This window comes from Fulmarus glacialis, unplaced genomic scaffold (assembly GCF_000690835.1).
Source record: "Fulmarus glacialis isolate BGI_N327 unplaced genomic scaffold, ASM69083v1 scaffold14769, whole genome shotgun sequence".
Taxonomy (NCBI): Eukaryota; Metazoa; Chordata; class Aves; order Procellariiformes; family Procellariidae; genus Fulmarus; species Fulmarus glacialis.
In genome coordinates this window covers 53,313-78,926 of record NW_009234109.1, presented here as the reverse complement: position 1 = coordinate 78,926, position 25,614 = coordinate 53,313, and the positions used below count along the sequence as shown (strand labels likewise).

Sequence of the window (25,614 nt, the reverse complement as noted above, 5' to 3'; positions counted from 1 at the left end):
ACGGTGTGTGTGCGTGTGCATGCCATCGTGCATTGACAAAAAAAAAATCCACATGCAATCTGGATACTACTACTTTGTGGATGTCATCTCTTATACGGAAGTTAGATGTAAAAATTTGCATGAGCATAATGAGAAATTACTAACAAAATTCTAGTCTCCTGTACACCTTTATAAAGCTAGCACATTTCTGTTTGATGTAGTAATTGAAATTTCATTCAAGTTTTGAAAATTGGGCTTCAAACGGACTATGAGCTAGTTAACAGGCTTACATATACTGAAATAATTTTCAGTATTAGCCTGTAAAGAACCTACAAAGCCTGTTATTTTAGTGATTCGCTTGCAGCCAAAATGCATAGAGATACAAAATAGTTCAGCAAACAAAGCTACAGCCAATCTATTTTTTAGCTGTCTAGCTTAGGCATAGTAATACTTGTTATACTCAGCCATACCAATGTACAAAGAAGAGAAAAACAAAACTCTAGCAAAAATGCTAAGATACATCACCTATCAGATAAAAAGCACCACAGTGATTTTGGAAAAATATTTTAAACGGTAATGAAAATACACTGAAAATAGTTCAAAGAAGTTGCTCCCCTAAAAACTGTTTTTTTTCTCCTCTGTTAATTAAGCTAAGGTTGAGATATATGTAAAATAGACTTTTGTAAGAAATTAGTGACAAACTATATTCCTAAAATGTTCCAGATGACAAAACCAGCCCCCAAAACACTGCTGCCCTACCATAAATCCATGCATAAACTGAAACGTTCAAACAAAAGAACTGCTTCTGACAAGTCTTCCATTCATTTAAAGGAAATTATTTGCACTGTTTTTCCTACCTGCATTCATTTACATCTTTTCAAATTAGATCACACTGGACAAAATTTTCCATTGTCTGGCACCTTATGCAAGACAACAGCAAAGTGTTTAATGCTGTGAATGTCATTTGACTCCCTTTTTGCTCCACCATACATTAAAAGATAACTACATACCATACAAAAGAATAGAATTAGGCTCCCGTTGTGTCTAATTTCTTTAGTCTTTTCTAATGGATTCTTTTTCAATGAGGGTACATTCCTAAATTGAGTTCATGTTTTCATTTTTCTATTCAGACTCATTTATCATCTTTACTTCCAGCTTGAATTCACTTCTTTTTCAATGTGTGTAGAGTTTTTAAAAAATGCATTTTCCTGCATACATTGTTTTTTGTATCAGATGATGACAATAAAAATTACCTACATTTTTTTTTTATTTAAACAAATCAGAATTAAACCCACACACCTCAGATCATGCCCAGAATGCAGAGCACTTGCACAGTTTCACAAGTATGTCTGTCTTCCTCTTTGTGCCAAGTTTTATGAGGAATAAAATTCCATAATTCTAGGAATGAACAAGAAATAGCTACAGAGACAGGGTGTGTGTATATGTGTATAAAACATATGCTGAAGCGGCAAAAAGGGAGGAAATTGTATGGATCAAAATCTTAGTTCCATTAAGCCGTAAGAATTGAATGGTTGTGTGGCAACCAGCAACATACGTGTTTCAATGACAGCTCTGCCTCAGATTCATCCAGGGGCCTCAGACAAGACCCCTAACCTGCCCCTCTGCAAAGCGAGGCTCTCACTAAAAAAACAAATTCATAAAGCACAGAGCATATTTCAGTATTATGACTAAGTGATTTTAAAATATAAATTCTAAATATTATTTAGAATTACATTAATGAGTATCATCCCAATGTAGCTAAAAAATTACCTCTAGCAACCCACTCCGCTAAATTACATTGGGCTAATAACACTAAAGTAACAGTTGTCATGGTGACCAGAAATTTAGAGAAACTCTTGGTGTTCTATTTTCAAGCATAACTCTGGTAAATGGGGGACAGCATACATTATGAATCTTCTTTCAAATATTTGTCCACAACAAAATTATATTCCTCTAGAATATATGCATTGTGATAAGACAATTTAGCCAGTCACATTAAAATTAGTTTAGCATAACTATGCAGTAAGAACAACAAAGCAAGAATATTTCCTGTATTAATAACTTCTCTCTGAGACCTTCTACAAATATGTACATAAATTACGAAAAAGAACTATTTTCTGCAATTTTTGAGAACCTTTCACCAAGAGTTACATGGGTATTGCAGCCAACAATGGCAACAAAACACGTTTTTTGTTTTAATCACTAAATTATGTCATCTATTGCACGTCTTTTTTAAAATACAGGATGCAATAAAGCATATTACTAAAACATTTGGGGTTAAGGTATTGTTTTAAGAACGTGTGGGAGGGAGCTTCAGTTCCAACAGAATAATAATTTCTCAGAAGCACAAGCAGAAACAAAATTGTACTTTCTTCAAGAGCTGTAATTTCAAGAGGTAAAATTTTGTCATCGGCCAAAATGGCAAATGGAAGTTCAAGATGTATGGGAGGAAAAAAAATCCCGTTCTGGCATAAAGGAAATAAATAGGACTAAAACTCTTGCAAAAGAACTGAGTCTTGTAAGAATTCCAGCCCAACTCTTTATGTTTATAATTTCATTTTGTGATCATTCTTCATTTTTCCTTTCACTATTATCAGTATTTTAAGTGTTAACTGAACTTTGCTAACAAGGCTGGCATTGAACAACATATAAAAAGGGCTTTTTTCCTGATCTCTGAGGATTACAATCAATTATTACAGAACTACAGCCAGCAAGACAGCACTTCTTCTGCAAATCTAGAAATCTTTGTTTGTGGTCATCATCTTCTATTACAAGGGAGCAAAGGCAGGCATACAATCGTGTGAGGAATTTTAATATAGAGTTACCATATAACTATAAGCAAACATGGCTAACACTTTTTTCCCTCCTGGCATCAATCCCTAAAAACAAACAAAAAATTTGTAATAAGGAAAGATCAGATAACAGGCAGGGAACTTGATAAATATGCAGATAAGTTCCAAGATTGTAACACAAGAGTTCTTGGTCTCCTAAGCATCTTACAGCATAGATTTAATTGTAACAGATTGATTCCCCACTCCTTTTAATAAAAGCTATTCATGTCGATAAGATTATACAATAAAGGTCCATTTTCTTCTTGGTACTTAAAACCAAGACCTTCCTCTGAATAAAGCAATAAGAACAGTAGGCTGGGAGTTGATGATCTCAATAAAACTCATTTCTGGATGAACATGAGAAGAATTCTGTATAGATATTTGGCCAAAAATTGTTAGCCTCTCACAGTACTACGAAGGATTATTCTGAGTATGTTTTAGTGTAAATGTATGCCAAGTGAAAGAACATTCACATGTTATGACACATTAATAAGAGACTGAGAGAGAGAAAACGAGAGAGAGCACGCACATTACCGCATCGCATCTTCTTTCAGTTAAAGGAGACAATGGGGAAGATCAAAATCAACAAGCATACATTATTATTAACTTGGGTTATTATAGCAGCTTGGAGACTGCAGCTGATTTGATATCACTGCTAGTGATATTAAATACTTCTAGAGCAGCCATTTAAGGAGATACATTCAAACAGGACAAACTGAAGCACAGATCGGTATCACAAAAGGTGGCCACTCAGGCAGTACACACCACTGCTATGAGTCAGTTTGAAGGCAGGCAAAAGTGAGACAAGAAAAAGAAGAATCAAAGGTAAAAAGATGAGTAAAAGAGCGCGGGAAATATGAAAGAATTAAACATTAGGTATTTAACAAGAATAGTTTGGTAATTTTAGGACTTCTGTCCAAAACAATACAATAAGTAAAGTACCACGCTTTTGTGCTTTTTTTAAAGGATTCCTTTGAAACATCAAATACAACGTGCAATATTTTATTCTACTTTTCATGAGTAGAAACAAAAGAACTCGGCCAGAAATGAACAGGGAGCCATAGCCGTAACTAACATAAGCCCAGCAAAACTGAACTGTTTCACAGACACACGTGGAAGCAAACGCTTATGGAATGCAAGTCTGTAGGAGCTGGCTTTTGGGGAGAAGCAGAGCTAACATGCAAATGCCCAGCCTGAACCTCACAATCTGAGATCACATGTTTTTCTTACATCAGTTTTAATAAAGGAAAACCTACAGGTTTATAGAAGTCTGACGTCTTGCACGCTACATCCAGGACTGCATATACCACCATAACACTGATGGACATTTTGGACAGATGTACATACATAAACAGCTTTTCTCCTAAAACACGTCACTCTCCTCAACCAGCCAATGCTTAATTCTTCTCCCTTGTAGTTATATTTGCATTCCGTGGATATCCTGCCTCCTCTGTTTGTGCCCACTTTATCACAAACCTAATTCTGCTGCTCTTCAAGGCTTCTACCATTGTTCTTTGCCGAATTGAGCCTCAAAGTAATACAATTTGGGACTGGTGAACTGTTTGAAACAAGAAGTACTTACAAAATGGCCAAAGCCTTTCTCTGCACAGGAAACAGGACATCTCTGCACTGTCTAGATGCCAGACAACACTGACTCAGCTAGGAAAAGGGCAAACCTGCTACAAGCCAAATGCTATACCATACCATTTAGCAATCTCCAAAGAAGAAAGAAAGATCTGAGCTTTAAATGCTTCTCTTCCACCTCCACCGTTCCTGCCTGTGCCTCTTCACACAAATACTGTTTTTACCAACGCAAAAGAAGTTTGGCTGACTGCAGTTACACTGACTGAAAAAGTTGCTTTATGCCTACCGGTCAGCACCCTCATATCATATGGGCTGTGCAAAACTCTGGAGAGTTCCTCTGCTGGGGTCCTGCTGCACATCTCTTTTTCCACTACCCCTCACTCTCTCATCACATAAGCAAAGAAGAATGTTACCTTTCTTTCCCACGTGTGCTTCAGCACACTGGATCAGGCAACAAAAAATTTACAAGCCAACAAAGTAGAATCCTAAGTGCATCTACTCGAAAGGAGATTTGGTACACAGCTTTGGGATCCCTAAACAACCTAAGTTTTAATAATGTCTTTTTGTGTGAGCTTGTTCAACATTTCACTCACGACAAGCTTTGTGGCTACTGCCTGCCCTACTTAAAGTAATGAGCACAACAGAATTATAACTAACACAGAAGTATTATCCTGTGCCTGCACACAGTAAGGGCAATATTGCCTTCCTCAATGCTTCCAAGCTCATTAGAGCCAGTACTTATTTGTTAGTCTGCGATGTAGATATGTTGCAGGCTAACAGATGCACATAAGGGTGGTAAACTGCAGAGCACCCAATTTCAACAGCAGAAAATAAATGGAGGCTTTGGAAGAGACAAAATAAGCAATACTCCACAATATTGCTTGTACTATCTACTAAATACCGCAAAAACGGAGCCTACTTCAGGATGTGACAATTACTTCAGGAGGCTGGGATATCCAGGGGAGTTATTTATTATAATCTGTATTAAAACATACTATTTTGGACTGTGCTGGGGACTCCACTGTGCTAGCGCAAATATTCACAGTGAAAAGTAATAAAATTCTGAACATTTTATCACAGAATATGAGACTCATGGCTGTACAAAGGGTTAGAAACCACTCTGCAGTACCTAAAACACGAGAAGGTCCCATTGCAAGGTGTGACAACTGCCACAGCCTGACCCAACTGCAATCTGCTGGATGTCTCCATCTTACTGATGGTCATTTTTTTCGAGAGAAGCCAGAGTTCAGGGGCTTGGGCAGAGTGCACTGTCCTAACCACTAAATGTGGTCTCCCACCTCTGCATGCCACCCACATTGGAGGACTGGGCAAGGCTGAATATTTGCCCTCTCCTCCACATGTGTTGTGGCTCAGCAATCTCTAATTGTCCTCTGGTTTTCTCACAGCATTAAATGTTGACAATAGCAACCCTAGAAAATCCTCTATGCTATAATATGGGGTTATTACATATGTGGAGTAGTCTTTCTCACTGCAGAACCTTGCAAAGAAATGCTGAGCTCCTCTGCTAAGTTATTTTGATGTGAATTCTCAGAGCACTGCAGGCAGAAAGGTCAAGGCTGAGTCATACCAGTATGATATAAAAGGGGCTACTAACACCACACACTCTTGGTAGATCACTTAATTCTCCCAGTCTCAACCGGGGCCAAACATATATGAATTATATTACACTTCAGTTATACATAGATTTCTGTTGTCTTTCCAACATCTTATACTTCATATGATAGGTTATGAATACAGATGACAGACCACAGCTGAGCCCAGACATACCTGTATGACCTCCATTCCTTTAGCTACCTGCCCACAAGCCTTTGCTAGGATTCAATGTCACGCTGACTCTTGCAGAACCACTGCTAAATCCAGGCTAATGAGCTTGGTTAGACCTAGGCTAACTTCGTCCAGAGCTATTGAGGCACTTCTGTCATATCTGTGCTTTCATGCATTTCTTGTCAGAACATACCACAACCAGCTAAGGTCCAGCAAAGTTGATTAATTCGGTCTCCGTGCCACTTGCTGTGTGCTCTCTTCAGACCAAGCATCCTTGGCTTTCATGCTGTGCTGCTTGAGCCTAGCATCTGTCCATGGATAATTTAAATACATCTATATAGACTCTGGAAGTGACTAATGCGATTAGCTTTAAAAATAGGTGCTACAAATCCTAAAAATTGATTATGATAGTGGAAAACATACTCTTGCAGGGTAGGGTTTTTTCCCACAACAGCCACGCGTGTGCTCTCACACAAATAAGAATTTGCGTATCAGGAATGGGAATTCTTTTTTCAGCAACATGATTTTCAGAATACCCTGTAGCTCTGTACTCCACAGGGTGCCGTATAGACAGTAAACAGTGTACATACTACCTGACAACACTCTTAATTTCCCTCAGTATCAGAAATTACTACATTTCAGTGTGAGATTACCTACTTGCTCCTGAACCATGATACGGGGTGAGGGGGTGGTGTGGTGTGGAATCTTCCTGAGCTACCATTATTTTGTATGCATACATCCATAAACATATTGTAATATCTAACATGTTTCTGGCAGATAGTTAACTAAGAATCAAAAATTTCACAGAAATCAGGATCATGATTCGTTTCTAACTGGAGTTTCTTTTAAAATCCCAACCCTAATTTATTTCTTTCAGCTACAGTAAAATTCATTTTCTCTGTCTTTTTAATTTTTAAAACCCATAGTTATAAAAAATTTAGATTGAAATCATTCAGGAGAGTCATTTCAAAAGAGAGAGAAGAACAGACACATTTCTGCCATTGATGTCATCATAGTTACAGAAGATTTATTTTTCCTCTAAATTAGTTTACAATTAAAAAAAAAGATTGTCTGTACAGACAGTGCTAAACTGATTTAACCAAAATACACATATAATTGTATGGACCTTGATTTCCTTAAAGTTATTATTTCAGCAAATCCACAACATAAATATTTCTAAAATGTGATATATAATAACATATAGCATAAATGTATTTTAAACTGCTAAACTTTTGCCTGGAATGGTGTTCATACCTTTTCATTAATATCAGACAACCTAATACAGGGTAAAATGTACTGCTTACTGCTTTAGTTATTAAAACATTTGGTTAGAGTAAGTGAACAAGATCACATCTGGATTGCTTTTGGAATTGGCAAGGAACTAAGAAGCCTTTCACATCTTGGTTGCTGGTTCAATTCAGTAAGTACCCATGATGTTTATTTTAAAGATTTATTTTTTCTAATGAGCTGCAAAAAAGCAGTTCTGCCTCCACCCACTTCCCCATCCCCAGAGCTGCTGTTTGTTGAAAGGATCAGATGTATCACCAAGGCTGAAAGAAAGTTGAGCATTAACTGTCTCTGTGAATGGTCCTACCAGAACAGGCCTCAAATGCACTAAAAGGAAGATTGTTCACTCCCTTGGTCCCATTCATCTCACCAAGCCGTTGTAGAATAACAGTAGATGTATTTACCCTGCCTGACATGCATGTTTCCCAGAAGAGAACAGCCCAGTAAAGGAGGGTCCATGGGCTTTCAGCTGGTACACACTGCTTGACTAACCTGCGTATTTCACCACTAGGGCTCAACAATTTCATCTCATCTTTATCAGACAGTTCTGGGCTTTCAAAAAGAGCAGTTCTTATTTTCTTCCTATCTTAGCCAGATCTTGTGATAAAACTAAAATTTAACATAAAACGGTTATTCTTTTAGCAGTAAAACACTTGCTATCTAATGTAAATTGTACGTGGGATTAAGGTTCCAAAGGATCTTGGGGAACTTGTAATGGATACTTAGTGGGATTTTAATAGGACTTAATTTGGGCACTCCGGTGTTTCAGGAGATATTTGAAACTTCCAACCTTCATATATTTGATAGAAATTACTCATTCTGGCCATCGTATGTAACCTACCTTCTATGGGATCACACAACACAAGACTTCCAGGTGAGAAAGAGCTTACAGACTCTACAACTCGGGACCTACAATGCTAGGTTGAACTACAGCACTTACCCGTTAGGCCTAAGGTCAGGCAGGGGCCTGTCCAGTGGCAAGCGATCACTCAGGTAAGCGTTGTAGCCGTAATACTGGAATTGTTTAAGTGCGATACGTCTGTTTTCAGGACTGAGATCCTGGCCCCAGTGAGCAAAGAGAGACGAGTCGGTGAACGCTTCAGCAGGATTTTCTTCCAGTTTTGGTGGAGCTTCTGCAAAAGACAAAGACAAAAAGAAACAATTTTAGACTTTCATTCCAACAGGCTCTAGGGTACGTTACTTTAAAAAGCGTAACTTTAGGGAGAACACCACACAGAACAACACATGCTGCCGGCTTACAGCAGCCTGTAAGTCTTCACGTAACATGCCCTCACATACCTCTTGTGGCAGTGTAACTACTAGCACCTAAGGCTCAAAATTCAATATTCAAAACACAGTTAGTTAAAACCAATTCTTTTTCAACACAATCAAACTAAAGGCCGGGAATGATAAATCTAAATGAATTCAATTTCAAAAGCATTCTTATCAGACAACAAGAATGTTATTTTTTTTTATACACAAAGATGAACTATTTAATTTCAGCCTGAATTATCTTGCTAGAAAAAGATTAAAGTTTTGAAGGGGGAAAACAAAGACAAAGGAAGAGAAGAGAGAGTCTGTACAGAACACACAAAATGGCTGCTGAAGTCTGTGTGTAAAATAAGTTCTTTGAAACTACAGATTCAACACAAAAAAAATTCACTGCACTTGGCATCCATGTTTAAATAGCAAACCAGTTTCAGTCACACAGTAATTTTATGTTCCAGTTTACCAAACCAGCCTATTTGAATTTGTAATCCATATTTAGGTGTGTGCAATGATGCTACTGTCACTTTGTCATATTTGTGTCATTATAAAATGCTTTTGTTCCACAAGGCCACATCTCTGGCTGCTATAACAAATACAGAAGGTAGGAAATTATATACTCAGAACTTAATTTAAGAAGAGTTCCAGTACAATGAAATCACAGCATTCATTCTCAATATTTAGTTGCTCAAGAAGTCTGTTCAAGGTAGTTTGTAAGGCTCTCTGTTAACAGCACTATCTCACCCCTCCAACCAGCCCTTCAGCCTTTACTCAGGTGACCACACAATCTAACCCAGAGAGCCTCCTCTCTCTGTAAACACTTTATGATATACAGTACACTAATAAAGAAAGATCAAATACCTTACTTGACCCTGATTTGTCATAATAAATCAGTGACTCACAAAGAAAAAAGCCTAAGTCCTAATTATTTACAAACGGTCTCCATAGCCATTAACAACTAACCAACTAAATAAAAACTCTCATTTCTGAAGATCTGTACTCACAAACCATAGCTGTTTGGTCACACAGAGACTTATGAAAATAAAAGCAGATCTTTGGAAAGTCTTCAAATGGCAAGAAACGTCAACTGTGTCCAAAGCCCTCCTCAGTGCCCACACAATCACCTACAGACCTGATAGCTGGCTTAAGCTAGCTGCATGGAAACACCTAAAGAGAACAGTTTATGTGCTAGTACTATATACCACCAGAATCATGACTCCCAAAGAATGCCAGGAAGCACATTCTTTGATCTCTTACTAAAAAGAACCCAAAATGCAAAAACATAAATTGAGAAGATTAATTTGTTTGATTTGTTCAAGATGTTTTCCTTTTTCTCCTGACAATACTGACAGGAAACTAATGACACTTGCTTCCCTGCATTACATTCCAACCTCTGTAAATATGTAATGTTCCTTTACTTGTCAAAGTCCCAGCCTGAATCCTGGAATCAGCTCCAGTTCTTCAAAGATGAAAGACATGCTAAACCCTCAGTCAAACAAGGAAACTACTCTCACAGGCCCTGCTACCACACAGACAAATGTGATAGAGTGGAGTTTGTGAGTTGGCATACAACTCTGCAATGGAAATTAAGCACGCTTGATAAACTCAGGTCATTTTAGAAGGTCCTAACTTGAGAAAGGCAGAATAGTTTTTAAATACCAGTCCAAAAATCACAGCAATGGGAAAAGTCACAGGTATCTCTATCTGTTGTTTGACAACTATATGATCGCCACAAAATCAATTTGTATTTATGCAAAGAATCTCACAAACTATCTTCACATCATAAGAGATATTTAGATCGGGTACATTCCTGATCCTGGCCAGTAGAAATTAATGTTGCTTGGAACTTTTCAAGAACATGTACATTTATGCTAATCAAGAAAACTATGCAATTATTTGTTCAACCTGTTGTGTGTTACATTAATCTGGATTTCTCCAAATGAAGCACACCTTCCCTGAAGGTTTTATCTTTTATATTTATTATTACACTTATGGCAGAAGACTGTAGGATCCACCCACATGCAAACAGCCCACCAATGCATGAAGACATCTGAATAAAAATAAGACTCACAGTAAGAATAGTGCATGCATATGCATTTGAAACTATAGGCATTTCCAAGAATAATTTTCCATGGATGAAGAGCCATCTCAGAAACAACTGCCTTCACAGAATCACACTCACATAGGCATCTATCGAATTTTATCTAATGATTTTGTGGGCAAGAGTATTTCCTAAAGTGATCTATGAATCTCTTGCTGTTTTCTGATTGAAAAAGCACTCAGTAATCCAGGTTGTATCTGCAAGACTAAGATTTTCCAGCAATGGATATCTGTGAATTTAGTTTACAAGCTCTAATAAACCACTTGCCAAACAGCAGCCATTTTTTTTATACTAAGCAAACATGTTATTTCAATACGTTGTTCTACAGGAGAAGAGCATTAGCAAGAACTTTCAATTACAATTCCAATCAATGGAATTAAGCACACATCTCTGATGACAAAGTCTTTCTCCCCTTTATTTGGCTGAAAACCCTTGGGGGAAGCGACTTTATTCAGGCAGTCTCTCACAAGAAATAAAAACAATTATTACAAGACCATCAGCTGCCTTTCAATTAGTCAACAGGCATATTTGATGCCTTAGTCTCTGAAAACAGATCTTTGCCTGAAGTCTCACAGCCAGTTCTTCTTACCGTTTGCTTCTACAATTGCAGAATGATCATGGGAAGCTAAGGCTCAAAGGTGAGCCAGTAAGTAGTACTGCCTGAAGCCATACTAAGGTAGGCACATTTATCTGCTCAGTTATTACTAAAAAAGAAAGATCAGATCCATTTTTCCTGTGGGAAGAAAGCTTACTACCCGCAGCACATTGCTGCAAATGTTAACACGGGGTCTCCTCTACATTAACTTTTCACACCATGCAAAGAGCAGCACTGTACACAAACATGAGGCTGGTATTAACTCTTGGCAGACTGACACTTTGCCATTAAATCAATTGATACCAGAGACAAATCACACAGATGTCATCTGGCTGTAGACCTGGGCTGAGGAAGTCTGCTTCCAGAAGCCTGGCTGCATCATGGCATCAGCATGGTGTTGGTCACACACTGCTTACCTGAGTCAAAAAACCTCACAGCTTGTTTTCCATAAGCATCTGTGTGTCTTTAGCTCATACTTTCTGGAGCATGTTTACTAGTTATGCATTTGATATTAATATAAAATCTATCACTTCATCTGATCTCACTGACTGCAGCCTCCAAGATGGAAATTCACTCTCCTCTTTCTATTGTTTATTATATAGAATAAGTCAGAGACACCAAATCAGAAGACATCGCTGAAATTCAGATTGTACATGACATGAAATCAATTCTCTTCTAGTAATAAAAGATATTTTTATTAGTAATTGAAGCTTGGATGAACTTGCATTAACACTGCCCTTGTAATGAAACACACACACAGAGGTTTCAATAGGCTCTTCTAGTGTATTGGGTACAAATAGCAAGGTTTGGGTAGCAGAGGGACTGCAGGAGTGGCCTCTGTGGGAGAAGGTCAGGTGCTGCTCTGTGCCAGACATAGCCACTTCCCCAACAGACTCACTGCTGGCCAAAGCTGAGCCCACTGGTGAAACTGGTGGCTGAACTTCTGTGAAAAAATATTTAAGAAAGGGCAGCAAATGACAAGGAAGAGGGAACAAGGGTACAAGGGAGCAGCAAAGAGAACAACAGAGGAAACAAGGAAGTGAAAGAAGACCAAGATCAGGAGAGTAGGAGGTGCCCCATGTTGTCTTCGTTTCCTAATACCCAAGTTAGTAATTAAATATTTGTGTTGATTGGTAATAAATTAAATACCTGCTTTCTTCAAAGGGTGTACAACCAAGCAGCAAACAGACAACAAAACGTCTATCCCTTATTATTAATAAGGAACTGCAGACAAGCAACGTGTTAGAAGCAACAAGAAAAGACAGACCCTATTCCATCAAGAGTTACGCATTTCCTTTTACTGATCTCAACTGCTGTAATGTACCAGTGTATCCCTTTCCCTCCTCTCCCTTCCTTCATTTGTTATCTATTTATAACCGACGCTTACTTCGTTAGTTTTTCTCAATACACATTTGTCTCTGCCAGTTTTCATAAGGCAACTCATACAACTGGTACTCAAAGAATAATATGATAAAAAAATTGATCAGGCAGTAAGGAATTCAGGAAAGGATTTTGTTGATTACCACCACGCATATTTATAGCATCATTTCATAACAGCTAATAATGGCACAGGAATTGTTCTGCCCATCATGAAAATCCAATTATTTCCAGGGTAGTACAGGACAACCACTTAATTTACAACAGCATTCTTAAGTTGTGAAAGGAAGGAAATAAAGACTACTGTATCCAACTGTAATTGCAGTAGTCTTCAAGTATCTTAGCAAAATATAATTATTTAATTACCATTTGCATAATATAATTATTTAATTACATGGGGATACTTCCTACCCAACAAATGCATATCTGTGTTTCAGAACCACAAATGGCCCCTCTAACAGCACTGATGCATTGGCTCTGCAAAGGTTTAGCAGTGATCTTTCTTGAAAGACTGTCTTCAGTTTTGTCACCAGTATAATTTTATGTTGCATCAACCTATTTCTTGCATATCTGCCGTGCAAGTGCTGACCCTGCCCATTCATACTTCCTTATCAAGATTTAAGAAAGACCATGAGAACATCAGTGGCTGCTTCAAGTTTCCAATGGCCTTAACTAATAAGTTCATGAACTCATGTAATAACATTAAGAGCTGGCATTTAGCAGATTAAATGGGTAAGGAATATTGCCATATTTAATCTGATTTCAGTGGTACCTAAGGCACAATGATACTAAAGCATCTATAAGGAATAATTTTTAAAGCAATTTAGCATCTAAATCTATAATAGGCACTGTGGCTGTTTGTATTGTATCATGATCCATCTGTGGAAGCCTTTAAGCTTTAAAATAAATCAGTTGTCCTCTCTTCCAATATGCATCTGCAGTTAACAACTACTTGGTTTACAGAAGAGGTCCTAAAGACAGCCCTGAACAGTAAGAGTTCAGCACTTCACAAGTCAGTACACTGCACATGCTTTATCCTCCTCTGTGCTGCTTAATCTGGACCACCAACTGCTGCCAGTAATATACTTTTTTCCCTCTTCTATTTTTTCTCTTATTTATTTTCCCAAGCTGTACATTGCATAACTTTTCTCCAATTTATGACTGATGCCAAATTGACTCTGTTGTTATGTTTTTCATTATTTCTCATGCCTGTCTCTCCTTGAGGTTTCATCACATAATAACAGCCTCCTTAGCTATTATTAACCATTTCTACAAACAGTACTGCAAGGCCTTGAAGAAAAGAATCCGGATCAAAATATGCAACAGAAAACGGCAGCAGAAAGGCCCATCCCTAATGACAACTGGGAAATTCTGGTAACCCAGTTACACTCTGGTAAATAAATGAATATGGTTCTGCATAATGAACTAGTAAGCTTTGTAAACAAACTCACTTGTGTATTGCATACCTCAAAAAGGAAACTCTCTTCAGACCGACACTGCTGAGAACAATGGGACTAACAAAACAGCCAGCTTCAACAGAAAAGCACACTGACATCATTAGCTCTATGTCCATAAAAACCTTTCAAGCTCATTAAGAAATATTCCTTTTTTTTCAGCTTCATTCAGATTTCAATTTTTCTTCCTAAGAAAGGTTACCATGAACAGGTTTACAATAAGGAGAAAGGATCAAGCCAGAAAAGGGCTGCAAAAATAGCTGCAGAGACAGATTCAGACATGTTGCTTGTTGTTAATAGTCCATAAGATTTGTTTTGGTTCTACCCCTCATTTGACTGCAGGCCTACTCACAAAAGCAACAGTGTTTCATATCAAAGCTTTACCATTGTGAAGATGGCTTCCATCGTATCAGAAGTGCTTTACAAAATCTGCAGTGTTACCTTACATCCTGATTTCAGTAAGTGCCAGTAACAAGAAGGGATAGACAGTAAGTCAGCAAAAATATCCTATCTGCAAAAATATCCATATGTCAGCTAAAGGCATGCAGAAAGCATCAATAATCGAGCAAAAGTACACACTCTGAGATGTAACAGGTTGCTCACAAAAGAAAAATGAATGAGAAATGATGCCAGGATGTAGGCAGAAAGAGCACATGCTCTTCTGAGTTCTCCAGTGTTTGAGATTTACCAGCCTAGAGAGGAAGGAGCATGCAATGATTAAAGAGGTAATGCAGTATCCATGCCTTACCTTACAAGGAGGACTCATGATATGAATCTACGTAGACTATCATTAAAGACAAAATAAACCTCAGCTCTCTGTGATGTTCAGGAGCCAGATTTTTGGGAAGTCAGGGTAAACTAGTAAATGCTTTTATGAAAGAGTACCATAGTTTGAAGAAACTGAAGGAACTGACTTCCTCACACAACCTCAGCAGCTTTCAGATTCTTGAGACAATCATGATGAAGCTCACAGCAACTTTATGTTTTAGATTGTCTCTGCTGGTACTTTGAGAATTGTTTCAAGATTTTAAGTACCGACTTTTTCATAGGCCTAATGGCCTCAGACTCTGACTGCCAGCACTCAAAAAAAATCTATATTCGACTTCCTGCAGGCAGTAGCATTTCAGCTTTCTGTGGAAGGAAAGATCCTTTCACTCTTTTCCTTGATATAGTTTTTAGAAGCGTGAAAACTTTATCTACATTTTGTCACACAGGAAGATACACAGAAGAAGATCCCACTTTCAAAGTCTAGTGTAATTAATGCAAACACGTTATCAGCATCCTTAATAATTACAGTCTGACAATTCCTGTCTTGGAAGGCTGATCTCATGCAGGACACTGCTATAAATCCTCTATCAGATGAATGAACCTCTGAAATGAAAACATTACCTCCTTGTTTGTACAGCATGATGAAACACCGACAAGCAATGGCAGAAGCTCACCAAGATGCAACAACTGCATCAGCCATGGAGAAAAGTATACTCAGAAGACAAAAATCTAAAGTTACAGTAACAGTGACAGAGCTTCCCTCAGAAAGGTTACTTTACATATTCTCTCACCCCCAAAAAATCACAGTACAATACTGCTGACAAGGTATCAACATTAATGGTGTTTTGTGCTAAAAGTGAATTTTACTGTTTTGAATATTCAAGTTAAGTTAATTCCCCTTGTCAGAGTCTAGTTTTGTTCCCAAAGAACTACTTTAACGGAAGTGCACCTAAGAAAAAATGAAATATCCAAGTGGGATAAATTCTGCTACCACTGCTTACTTACAGCTCAGCAACTCATACTGAAGTTGCCAGGGTTCCTCAAAGAGACTGACGGAGCCTGTCAGAGTCTGTCTGTACAGAGTTCGAAGAGCAGCAAAGCCCTAATCTTAAAAAAAAAAAAAAAAATCTGATCCAAACTACATACAAAACACACAACCACCCTGAGAGGATTCAACTCAATATCCATTCTGTGCATATTCCAGTACTTTGTAGTTAGTGTCAACACTGGACAGATCAGACAGACAGGGAATGGGAAAAAACCAACCCAAAAAAAAGGTGATCCTTTCCTGAAAAGCTAACTGTCAAGAAGCCATGATAATACTACAAATAGTATAAATCAGTACAAAACTTCAAAGATTAAACTGTCTATGACAGCACATATAGAAGGAAATGCCAAAAACTCTCTCAAAAAAATTTTAACATTTTTGAGAACTTGAAACACAATTTATTATTATTAATTGACATGTTACCACTACTGCATTTTAGTGCAGCCTATACACATACATAATGGTAAGCTACTAGAGAGCTGCTAACATTTATTTTCATTTATTTCTAAAAAACCAAAATCTCTTGCAGAAATTTGATTTTTTTTCTGAGAAATAATCCCACGCTTATAGTGCGTATTAAGGTTGAAAATCAGTCTGGTTCTACTGCTTAACAGAAGCTCTTTCTCTCCCTGAAGTCGGTTAAAAGTTCTAGAAACAAACATCAGACTGTATTTTCCCTGTATGAATGACACAAGTAGATAAAAACCAAGAGCCAGAGAGAGCTGTTTGGAATCTTTACCCAGATTCACACCCACACCAAAGTGCTCTGTGTTGTTTTTCCTCTTTCATTTTTGGCCAAATGGGCCATCCTGAAACCCTGCACCCTCCAGAAGCCTGGGACAGATCCGGCTGGGTCTCCCCCAGAGCCACACTGACACCAGTGCACACGATCACTAGGTAGAGAGCCTGAACGGCTCCCCAGGGCAGGGTGCCACGTGTCTCCACAGCATTCTCCCCTGTATTCATATTACCTAGATTTTCCCATTAACTGTTCACTAGACAAGACTGTGGGGAGCTAACTATTTATCAAATACATGCTTGTAAAGGGGTTAAGTTAATTGTGCCACACATTCTCAATAACGTACTGATTTGTCATTTTCTTTCAGGGACTTCTTATCAGAAATATCAGGGTATATTAGATGTTTGGTGATAGAAAGATCCATGAGATCTTTGAATTCAAATTAAGAAGTTCATATTACCAAGTCTTCTCAGATCTGAAATAATGGAATGAGTTAATATATTGCAAGAGACTGAAAAAGGGATGCTAACATGTACTTACAGAAAGCCAATGACAGCAATTCAAGTTCTTACACTGCAAATGGATAGCCTGGATACAGCAAGTTTGGTTTTCAACTAATGCAGGTAGAGCAGCAATAGAATGTGAATCGTTGCAGCGACGATCCAATTCAACGAAAATGTCAGAAGGCAGCTCACTTCTGCTAAAGAGTCAACTAAGACTCGGCTTCACTTTGCTCAGGATCAAGGCACTTGCAAATGTAAGAGATCCAGATGCTTCTTCCAAGGAGACATAGGGGAAGCCTCCTGTCCCAGAAGGCTGCAGGTCACTGGTACAGAAAACTGTAAGACCTTCTACTTACCTGGGCTGTGTGTCCTGAACTTCATTTTATTTGATTGTTGATTGGTGGAGATGTCAGGCTACAACATAGGCAGCTTTCAGGTTTTGACAACTGGATGTTTGTCTCATTTGTACAAAACTCTGCCTGTTCTACATAATATATATTTGAGTATGTCCACCCAAAAAAGACAGACATTCATGTAGAGAAGTTGGACGTTTCCTGCCTTGGCAGGTTTTGATAACCTAACAGTTCCTAAAAAGTCACTGCACAAAAGTTACTTCACACTGAAGAAAGATGTTTGAAGATGACTCTCAAAATGTGCTCAGCGCTAGAGGGCAGTGTAAAGAACAGGAAAATTTGTCTTCTAAGAAAAATCTGAATTTTTTAAGACTTCTTAAGAACTTGTTAAAGAGCTCTCAGAACTGCAAGTAGCAAACTTATAAACTGCTAATTAACCAGCAAATTCTATTACAGTGGTTATTTCCTAAGGGTAAGAAAACATATAGGAGAAAAATAAAATTGTTATGTCATCAAGCAAACGCTAAACTATATTGTGTGGGTGCATGTAAACACCACTTTATAGGAACAAGGTCTTAGTAAGGGCTCTATATTTCTCCTGCATACACAAGAACTAGCCTATTCCGATCTGAAAACACTATAAATCCTGGCCATTGTTGTTTCTACTAGATATTTCTCACTACTAGCCTATTAAATTCCCCTCTAGCCATAACTGTTCCACAGATATGAATCAGGCTAGACAGGTCCCTAGGACGAGAGGAAATGGCCTCAAGTTGCGCCAAGGGAGGTTTAGACTGGACATTAGGAAAAACTTCTTTCCTGAAAGAGTGGTCAGGCCTTGGAACAGGCTGCCCAGGGAAGTGGTGGAGTCGCCATCCCTGGAAGTATTTAAAAGACATGTAGATGAGGCGCTTAGGGACATGGTTTAGTGGGCATGGTGGTGTTGGGTTAACGGTTGGACTTGATGATCTTAGAGGCCTTTTCCAACCTTAATTATTCTATGATTCTATGATCATTCTGGCAAAGTTAACATAAAGCTACTACAAGCCTGGACAACCTGCAACTAGGGTAAAAGCTTTTAACTTACTGGAAAGGGATTATCAAAGGAAATACCTATTTCCAAGTACAATAAATTTCCTCTGATAATACTTACCAGATGAAGACATAGAGCTCTCTGACAGATACCAATACTGCACTTTGAAGGCTTTCTGTATCACTTGACACCAACATTTTGACATAGACCAATTTTGTCTTCTCAACTGGGTAAAAGGCTGATTTTCAAAAAATACACTATAAGGATATTGAAGACTAAAGAGTACGAAGTCTTCAGACTTTCTAAAACACATTTTTAAGATTGTCCAAAGCAATACCACTCTGCATTCCTCATGATTTTAAAAAAGCATCGATACATTTAAAGTGACACGGTTGCTTAACTACAGGCCTTCAAGATTAGGGGCGGTCAGAAGAATTATTTATTGACTGTCACTTAAAGGACTACTGTTGTCTTCATTACAAGAAATACATTTTAAACTGCAAAATTATTTTTCTCATTTCACAAAATTCTGTACTTAAAGCACTAACTTAAACTCAACCTGCAGACAAACATGCAACAACTTTTGGAATACTACTCTAACGAAACAATAACAATCTGCCAAAAACTGCCTGAAAATTAATTTGGCAACCTTATTTCAGTTTGTGATACATAGATCTCAACATTACAAACTGCTGTGCAACTGCCACAAACTGGTAGTGGTACCCGTAACGGAAACGGAGGAATAAGATGGGCACAACTGCCAATCTAATTTTTCAGATAAGCAGCATGATAGTCTCGTTCCAAGTCATGGTTCTGGTTAGCAGGAATAAACACCCCTGCAATGCTGATTAGATGAGACTGTCAACTAAAGTGCTAAACCAGTTTAAGCTCATCATCTCTGGTGTCTGCCCTTTTGTGAGAGTTATGGCACTGGCCTAACATGTTTCCTGTCTTGGATCAAAAAGACAGCGTGCTGTCGCACATATGGCCACTTTTTAGTTACTTGTGATAATATTTTGCAAAATTCCCATCAAATTTCATTATAGTGAGCATTGTACAAACAAAAAGAAAAGAACGTACAAATTAAATTCTAATTCAACAGAACAGCCAAACGTTCAGTAATTTCACACAGAAGAAGCTCCGCTGACTTTGGCGCCTTCAGGAGGACTTGAACAAACGACTTCCATGCATACAACCTCATGCTTGCCTAACAGTTTGTCATTAGGTAAGTTGGTTACACTGCCTATTTCTTCCAGGCAAGAGTGGAAGACAACACTACTACTAGCATTCCTCAGTTCTTAGCAAGTATGGAAAGGTTTGCAAAGCAAGCTTGAAAGGTACAGATGTACAGTAAATAAAATCTACACATAAAGAGCACTCTGCAAAGGCAACAGAATAAACTAGGTTTCACAGTAAGGCTTAGAGTCCGAGACCTCTCAAAGACACAGCACAGTGAGTTCCAGTGCAGGAAAGGAAATAAAAAGATTCAGAATATTCCACTGATTGTAACTGCACATGTTCCTAAATTTAGGCATCTGCTTATGTGCTTACTAAAAAAGGAATCTCGTTTTTCATTGGGATTAGTGGAGTTTGCATCTGTGCAGCTGAGAGGATTTAAAAGCTCAGTGTGTTTTATATCATAAACCCAAATCTATGTCACCTGAAATAAACATGAAAGCACTTAACTATTTTGAAAACTTTATTTTGCCAAGAGCTGTCAGGCTGTGACGCTATTTTGTCGTAACATACAGCTTTTACTTTTATACAAAACTGAGTAGTGACACCAAAAGTAAAGTTCACATGAGTAAACAGAAACTAGCTCTCTTCTACACTCACCCAACTCAAAGCACCAAAAATAGGCTTCCTCTTTCAGTAATCACATAAAATGAGATTTTCTCTGCTTACCGGGCCGTACTGACCTTCCTCAGATTAGTTTTCCTTCACCAATGTCCATTCAGTCCTCTGAGGAATTTTGTTTTGGCCCCTTCTTCACAAACACAAAAATTTTAGAGAGCAGTAGCTCCTCCGCTCAAGACAGCCTTTTCACTTTTCATAAATGATTTCAACATTATGATAAACGTTGTAAGCTGTTTCACCACTTCCACCAAAGTGTATCATTGGCATCTCAGTAAACAGCCATTTTGGTAAGTGGGCCTGCATTTGACAGGGCTCCTATTTCAAACGTACTTTTCAAACACTTGCAGATGTAATTGTACATGCTTGGAGCTAGTTCACATTTTGAAGATTTTTCCTAAGCTACCCCAAGAGACAGAGATGAGCTTCAGTCTTAAATGAAACCTGAAGAAATCTGAAGAACAACAGGGCAGTTTTGAAGAAGAGCCTGCGTGCACTTCTGTAAAAGCATCTTCCATCCCCATTTGCCATTAGCTTTTTTCATACTTAAAGCACTAGACATACACAAATGCAGCAGCAGGGAGTAAGTACATTTTAAAGATTTGCAAACTACACTGCAATAGAAAAAGAAACCTAGGCATAACATGGCTTCTCCTCTTTGCAGAAAAACATGAATGACAGATTAGAAGCCCTCTCCCATGTTTGATACCAAGTAGATGATTTGTGCTAATGTTAATAGCAATAAACTGAGACTGTCAAGATGTCATGAATTATCCTTGAAATAGTAAGAAAAAGTAAAGAAAATGCAATCAAATAAAGTCCTCGGGTTTAATAGGTATTTGGTAAATGCTGTAAGACTATACTTATCTTTAACTTAGTTTTGGAGAAAGGATAGTAAGTCAAAAACATGCTAAAAGAAAACAACAAGTCATGTAGACAACCAGCAGTCTGCATAAACAGAAGGCAAAGAGGATTTTCTAGATTATACCTAGCAAATACTTTGGTTTGTTTACTGTTCTCAGCTGTATGCACTGTCTATCCTACAACTAGGAACTTTGAGAAATATCTACTACCTGAGGTTTTTTCCTCTTCTGTGTTAAGACCTGTAGATAAAATGGCTCTAAAACTTACAACATTCTGCATTTCCTTTGCAACTTTAAAAACCAGAGTAACTTTTAAAAATATTTTTTATTTGAAGCTATTCTTCCTCTGCTTCAGTTGTGTGAAGAATGGAAGCGTCTGACCAATGTCAGCTCTGCAGGGTTCTGCTCCACTAGCAAGATTGTAGTTTTTGCTGAGTTTACACAAATATTTCCGAAATTTGATAAATACATCCCAAAAAACCACTATGGAAGAGAGTATCTCCCCAGTGTTCTCCACTGTCAAGGTCATGAGACTCTTCTAAAGATTGGACTGTAATGAAGAAGGAACAGGAGTGGAAAACTCCATAAGCACTGTTATTCTTCAAAACAAGAGGAAAAAGATGCATTCAGTTCTCACAAAAGCATATGATTGCTCATGGACTTTGATGACCATTACACGAGGCAAGAACTGGACATAAGAGTATGATCTTTAGATGAAATGAATACAGACATAGTTTTTAAAAGCCCTATCTTTGTATCCACAATTGGGTCCCTCTTTGGAAAATAAGGCAATAAAATTAATAAAACCTGCAAAACAGCAAGGCTCAATTATTTAATATTTTTAAAGCAGTTTGAAGAGATAAAATTGTACCTGTTTTATACTGCTCTTTACAACACACCAGGTTGATTCCTCAGAAGGGATATTGTGCAGTTTTATGGATAGTGGAGTTACGAAGCCATAAATGATCATTACGGGCCGGGGGGAAAAGGTGCAGTGACATGACCATTACTGTTGAAAGAGATCTAAAAGCTTAGAACATACGAGGCACTTCTTAAACAGGTGCTGATTACTACAAAATGACAGACAAATTCCACTATCATATACACTAGAAATGAAAAACATACGGAGGTGGTTGGGTTTTTTTTGTGTGTGTGTTTGATTGTTTTTTTTTTAAAAAGTCGCCAAGACTCTCTGATAAGAATTGGTCCAGTCCTTTTAATGGTGCTCACCAGTATTGCACCCCAATTTAAGCCAGGGCAAAGGAGTACTGTGCCCACTGCACAGCACCTCCAAAAACATCAACATCTGACTGAGAAATACTGTTACTTACTGAGTTAGCCACAGTACTTCTGCAGAAGGCCTGTTGTTAAAGTTATGCTTATCACCAATATGGTCCAAACCCACTTACTGTAGAAACACTGACAAAAATCACAGCTGGACATGTTATTGAAGAAATGAACCTTTTTTATGATTACCGTAACTTAAATTAATCATGTCTGCAATATGCTTTAAAGAGGAGAAGACTGCACCCAGCAGCAAATGCATTTTTACTCTCATGTTGTTGCTTCTCTAGAAACTCTTTTGAGTGCTTTGATAAACATCATTACATTTCACATTCTCTTGTGTTTTCCAGCAAAAAAAACCATACAGCAGAAAATAGCCTGGAAAGGTGTTACTAATAGTGACTGTGAAATAGCTTCACTTCTAGGTGCTTAATGATCTTACCACACTCATACCCTTCAGGTGGGACACAAGTGACACTCAGATGTCAGCATGCCCATTATGAAGCCACTCAGGCAGGCAAGAAAAAATGTAAAGGGCAGAGAGCCTTGCAATCCTGCCTCCCACAACGACTCACATGCTTCCTGCTGCAAGGAGGTGCCTTCTTTCACTTGCGATTCACAGCTCTGAACACTCTCCTGGATTTAGGCGTCCACACTTTCTCTTTAAAACAGCCCCCTAGGCCTGACCTTCCTCTCTAAACAATTTGGAAAAAGGTCTTTCTCTTTACCCAGTATTATGCAGTAAGAGCATCTCTGCAGGATACAAACCATTCAGGTTTACTTCTGTCTCCTGTGTAAAGGGATTTGAATGTACATCAAGGCTGTACTGGGACCCATGACAAAGCTGCTTAAATGAATAGACAGCACGAGTGCTGCTACTGATTTGCACCAGATAAAGATCTAGAAGACCATTTTAAATAGTCTATTATAGGATAAATTCTCATCTCAGCTATATTAAAACAGACAGGAGTAGAATTTGCTTAAATCCAAAAAGCTGCTGAAGGATACCACAGTTACATTTCATGTAATTGCACAGAAGTATTTTCTACCAATTCTTCTGTTCCACTGTAAAAGACAGCAGAATCGGCCCAGATCCTGCAGTCTGTGCATTAAATAAAGGAGTGCAATTAGCAGATATGTTATATACATATAATCCCAGATAGGTGGTTACTAATCCTAGCTGTTCTAAATAGAAACAGAATTATCCAGGAGCTTTAGAAAACGTCAGCAAAATGCCTAAAAAACTGGGTAATGAAAACAGACTTTCACCAATTTTGTAGAGTACCTTTAATAATAGAGGACCAGAGACTTTATTATTATATTATTTATTATTGTTACTTTTAGCAGAGACTATTAGGATAGATAGCAGAAGAATATACTCTGATAAAACACCAGAGAATTGTGAGACATTCAATTTTAAATTTACATAATGCTTTTAGGAATTGTTATGCATGGTAACAGATTTCATTAATCCTGAGGTTATGTCCAAAATGAAACACGGTGGTTTTTTCATTTGCTCCACCTGCCCAGCAGGTGTCTGAAATCTGCAGGGCTTGCAAGTTAATTACTGATGAGTCACTAGGGTGGGATAGGCTAATTAAACTCTATATAAAAAAGAAAAGAATGAACAAATCATTTTACCAAGAGTTAGGATATTAGCTGCAGAGTAGTAGTGCAGGAAGAAATTCTAGAAGCAGCCAGCTCTGAAGAGAAGACTTGAGAGGAGCTGATGTTACTTTGGAATAGCTATTCATCAATGAAACCAAAGATTTTCTACATCCACAGTGGAAGTAATTTTCTGTAACAGGAAATGAAGATTCTTAACAGTTTGTTTTCAATTAATCTTCACTCCTGGAGAAAAGCTGCCCTTTAATACTTTGAGGCTTAAACACAGTTGGCATAGATTGACAAAAATCAGTAAAGGCTCCAGGAATTTTGTAAACAAATCCTAGCTCGAGGCAATGCCAGAGAATTAAATTTCTTAACCTGGAAAATGGAACCTGGGATATTTTAATCCAATGTTTTGTTTTACCTGAGTTGTTTTCTAAATGCAATCTCTAAAAAAGGAATAATGATGAGAGAAATTGAAGCCAATTAGAAAGCAGGAGGTAATTTCCCTGGCAGGAGAACTAAAGCTCATTGCATTAGACCTAATCATCATCTCCAAACCTTAACCAGAAAAGTTTCCTAAAGAAGCCCCACACAGTGTTTCATTGAGTCACTGGGTAAGGGTGATTTGGTAGGCCTGCTGAGGAGGCATGGCTTTCTCCATGAGCAGAGCCACAGTTTGGCTGGGAACATTGTAATGAATCTGCTTCTCTTTCCATCTGACTAAAACATGCACGTGGAATCCATCTTTCCATAGTATTGACTCAGACTTTCTCAGTGTGATCTTGAGATCAAAAGTTATGTCAAGGTTGCTTCTCTGCCCCATACTGATGTTTAGTCAATGGTCATTGCCTGGAAGAGGTCAGCAGGTGCACAAGGGAGTTGGAGATTTAACTCCAAGGTTGCTTTTGCATTTTAAGGTAATTTTGCATTTAAGGTATTTTACCAGAAAAATATATGTCTCCTTTTTAGAGCTTAATGCTTCCAGATAGCAAGTTTTTGGTATGCTACCACGGCCAGTAAGCTCGCCAATGCTTACCCAAACACTGCTGAAAAGAAGTAGAAACCGATAGCAAGAAAACTCCTACACTAGTTTCACTCCATCCTAGTTTCAGAATAGTGGCCTGCTAAAACGTTCAGCGAAGGAGTGCTTCTGACTATATTTGCGTCCCTCTGCAGCTGTACCTATGCCAATGCAGGAGTTTAAAAATACATGCAAGGAAATACTGATGAGACCTTTCTCACCTCATATAATTCACATCAGAGTAGGTTAATCAGATTCAGAGAACAGAGCACAATCTT

At 38.1% G+C, this 25,614-nt stretch overlaps 1 protein-coding gene across 1 annotated transcript in view; it reads right to left on the bottom strand.

The window, feature by feature from the left end:
- Positions 1-25,614, bottom strand: part of LOC104082430 (polypeptide N-acetylgalactosaminyltransferase 18-like) — a gene marked incomplete at its 3' end in the record, with an annotated part of 42,275 nt that overhangs the window by 3,999 nt on the left and 12,662 nt on the right. The window contains exon 2 of the mRNA XM_009585557.1: positions 8,407-8,599. Within this exon, the coding sequence (XP_009583852.1) occupies positions 8,407-8,599 (193 nt within the window). The remainder of the gene's footprint in view (positions 1-8,406; positions 8,600-25,614) is intronic.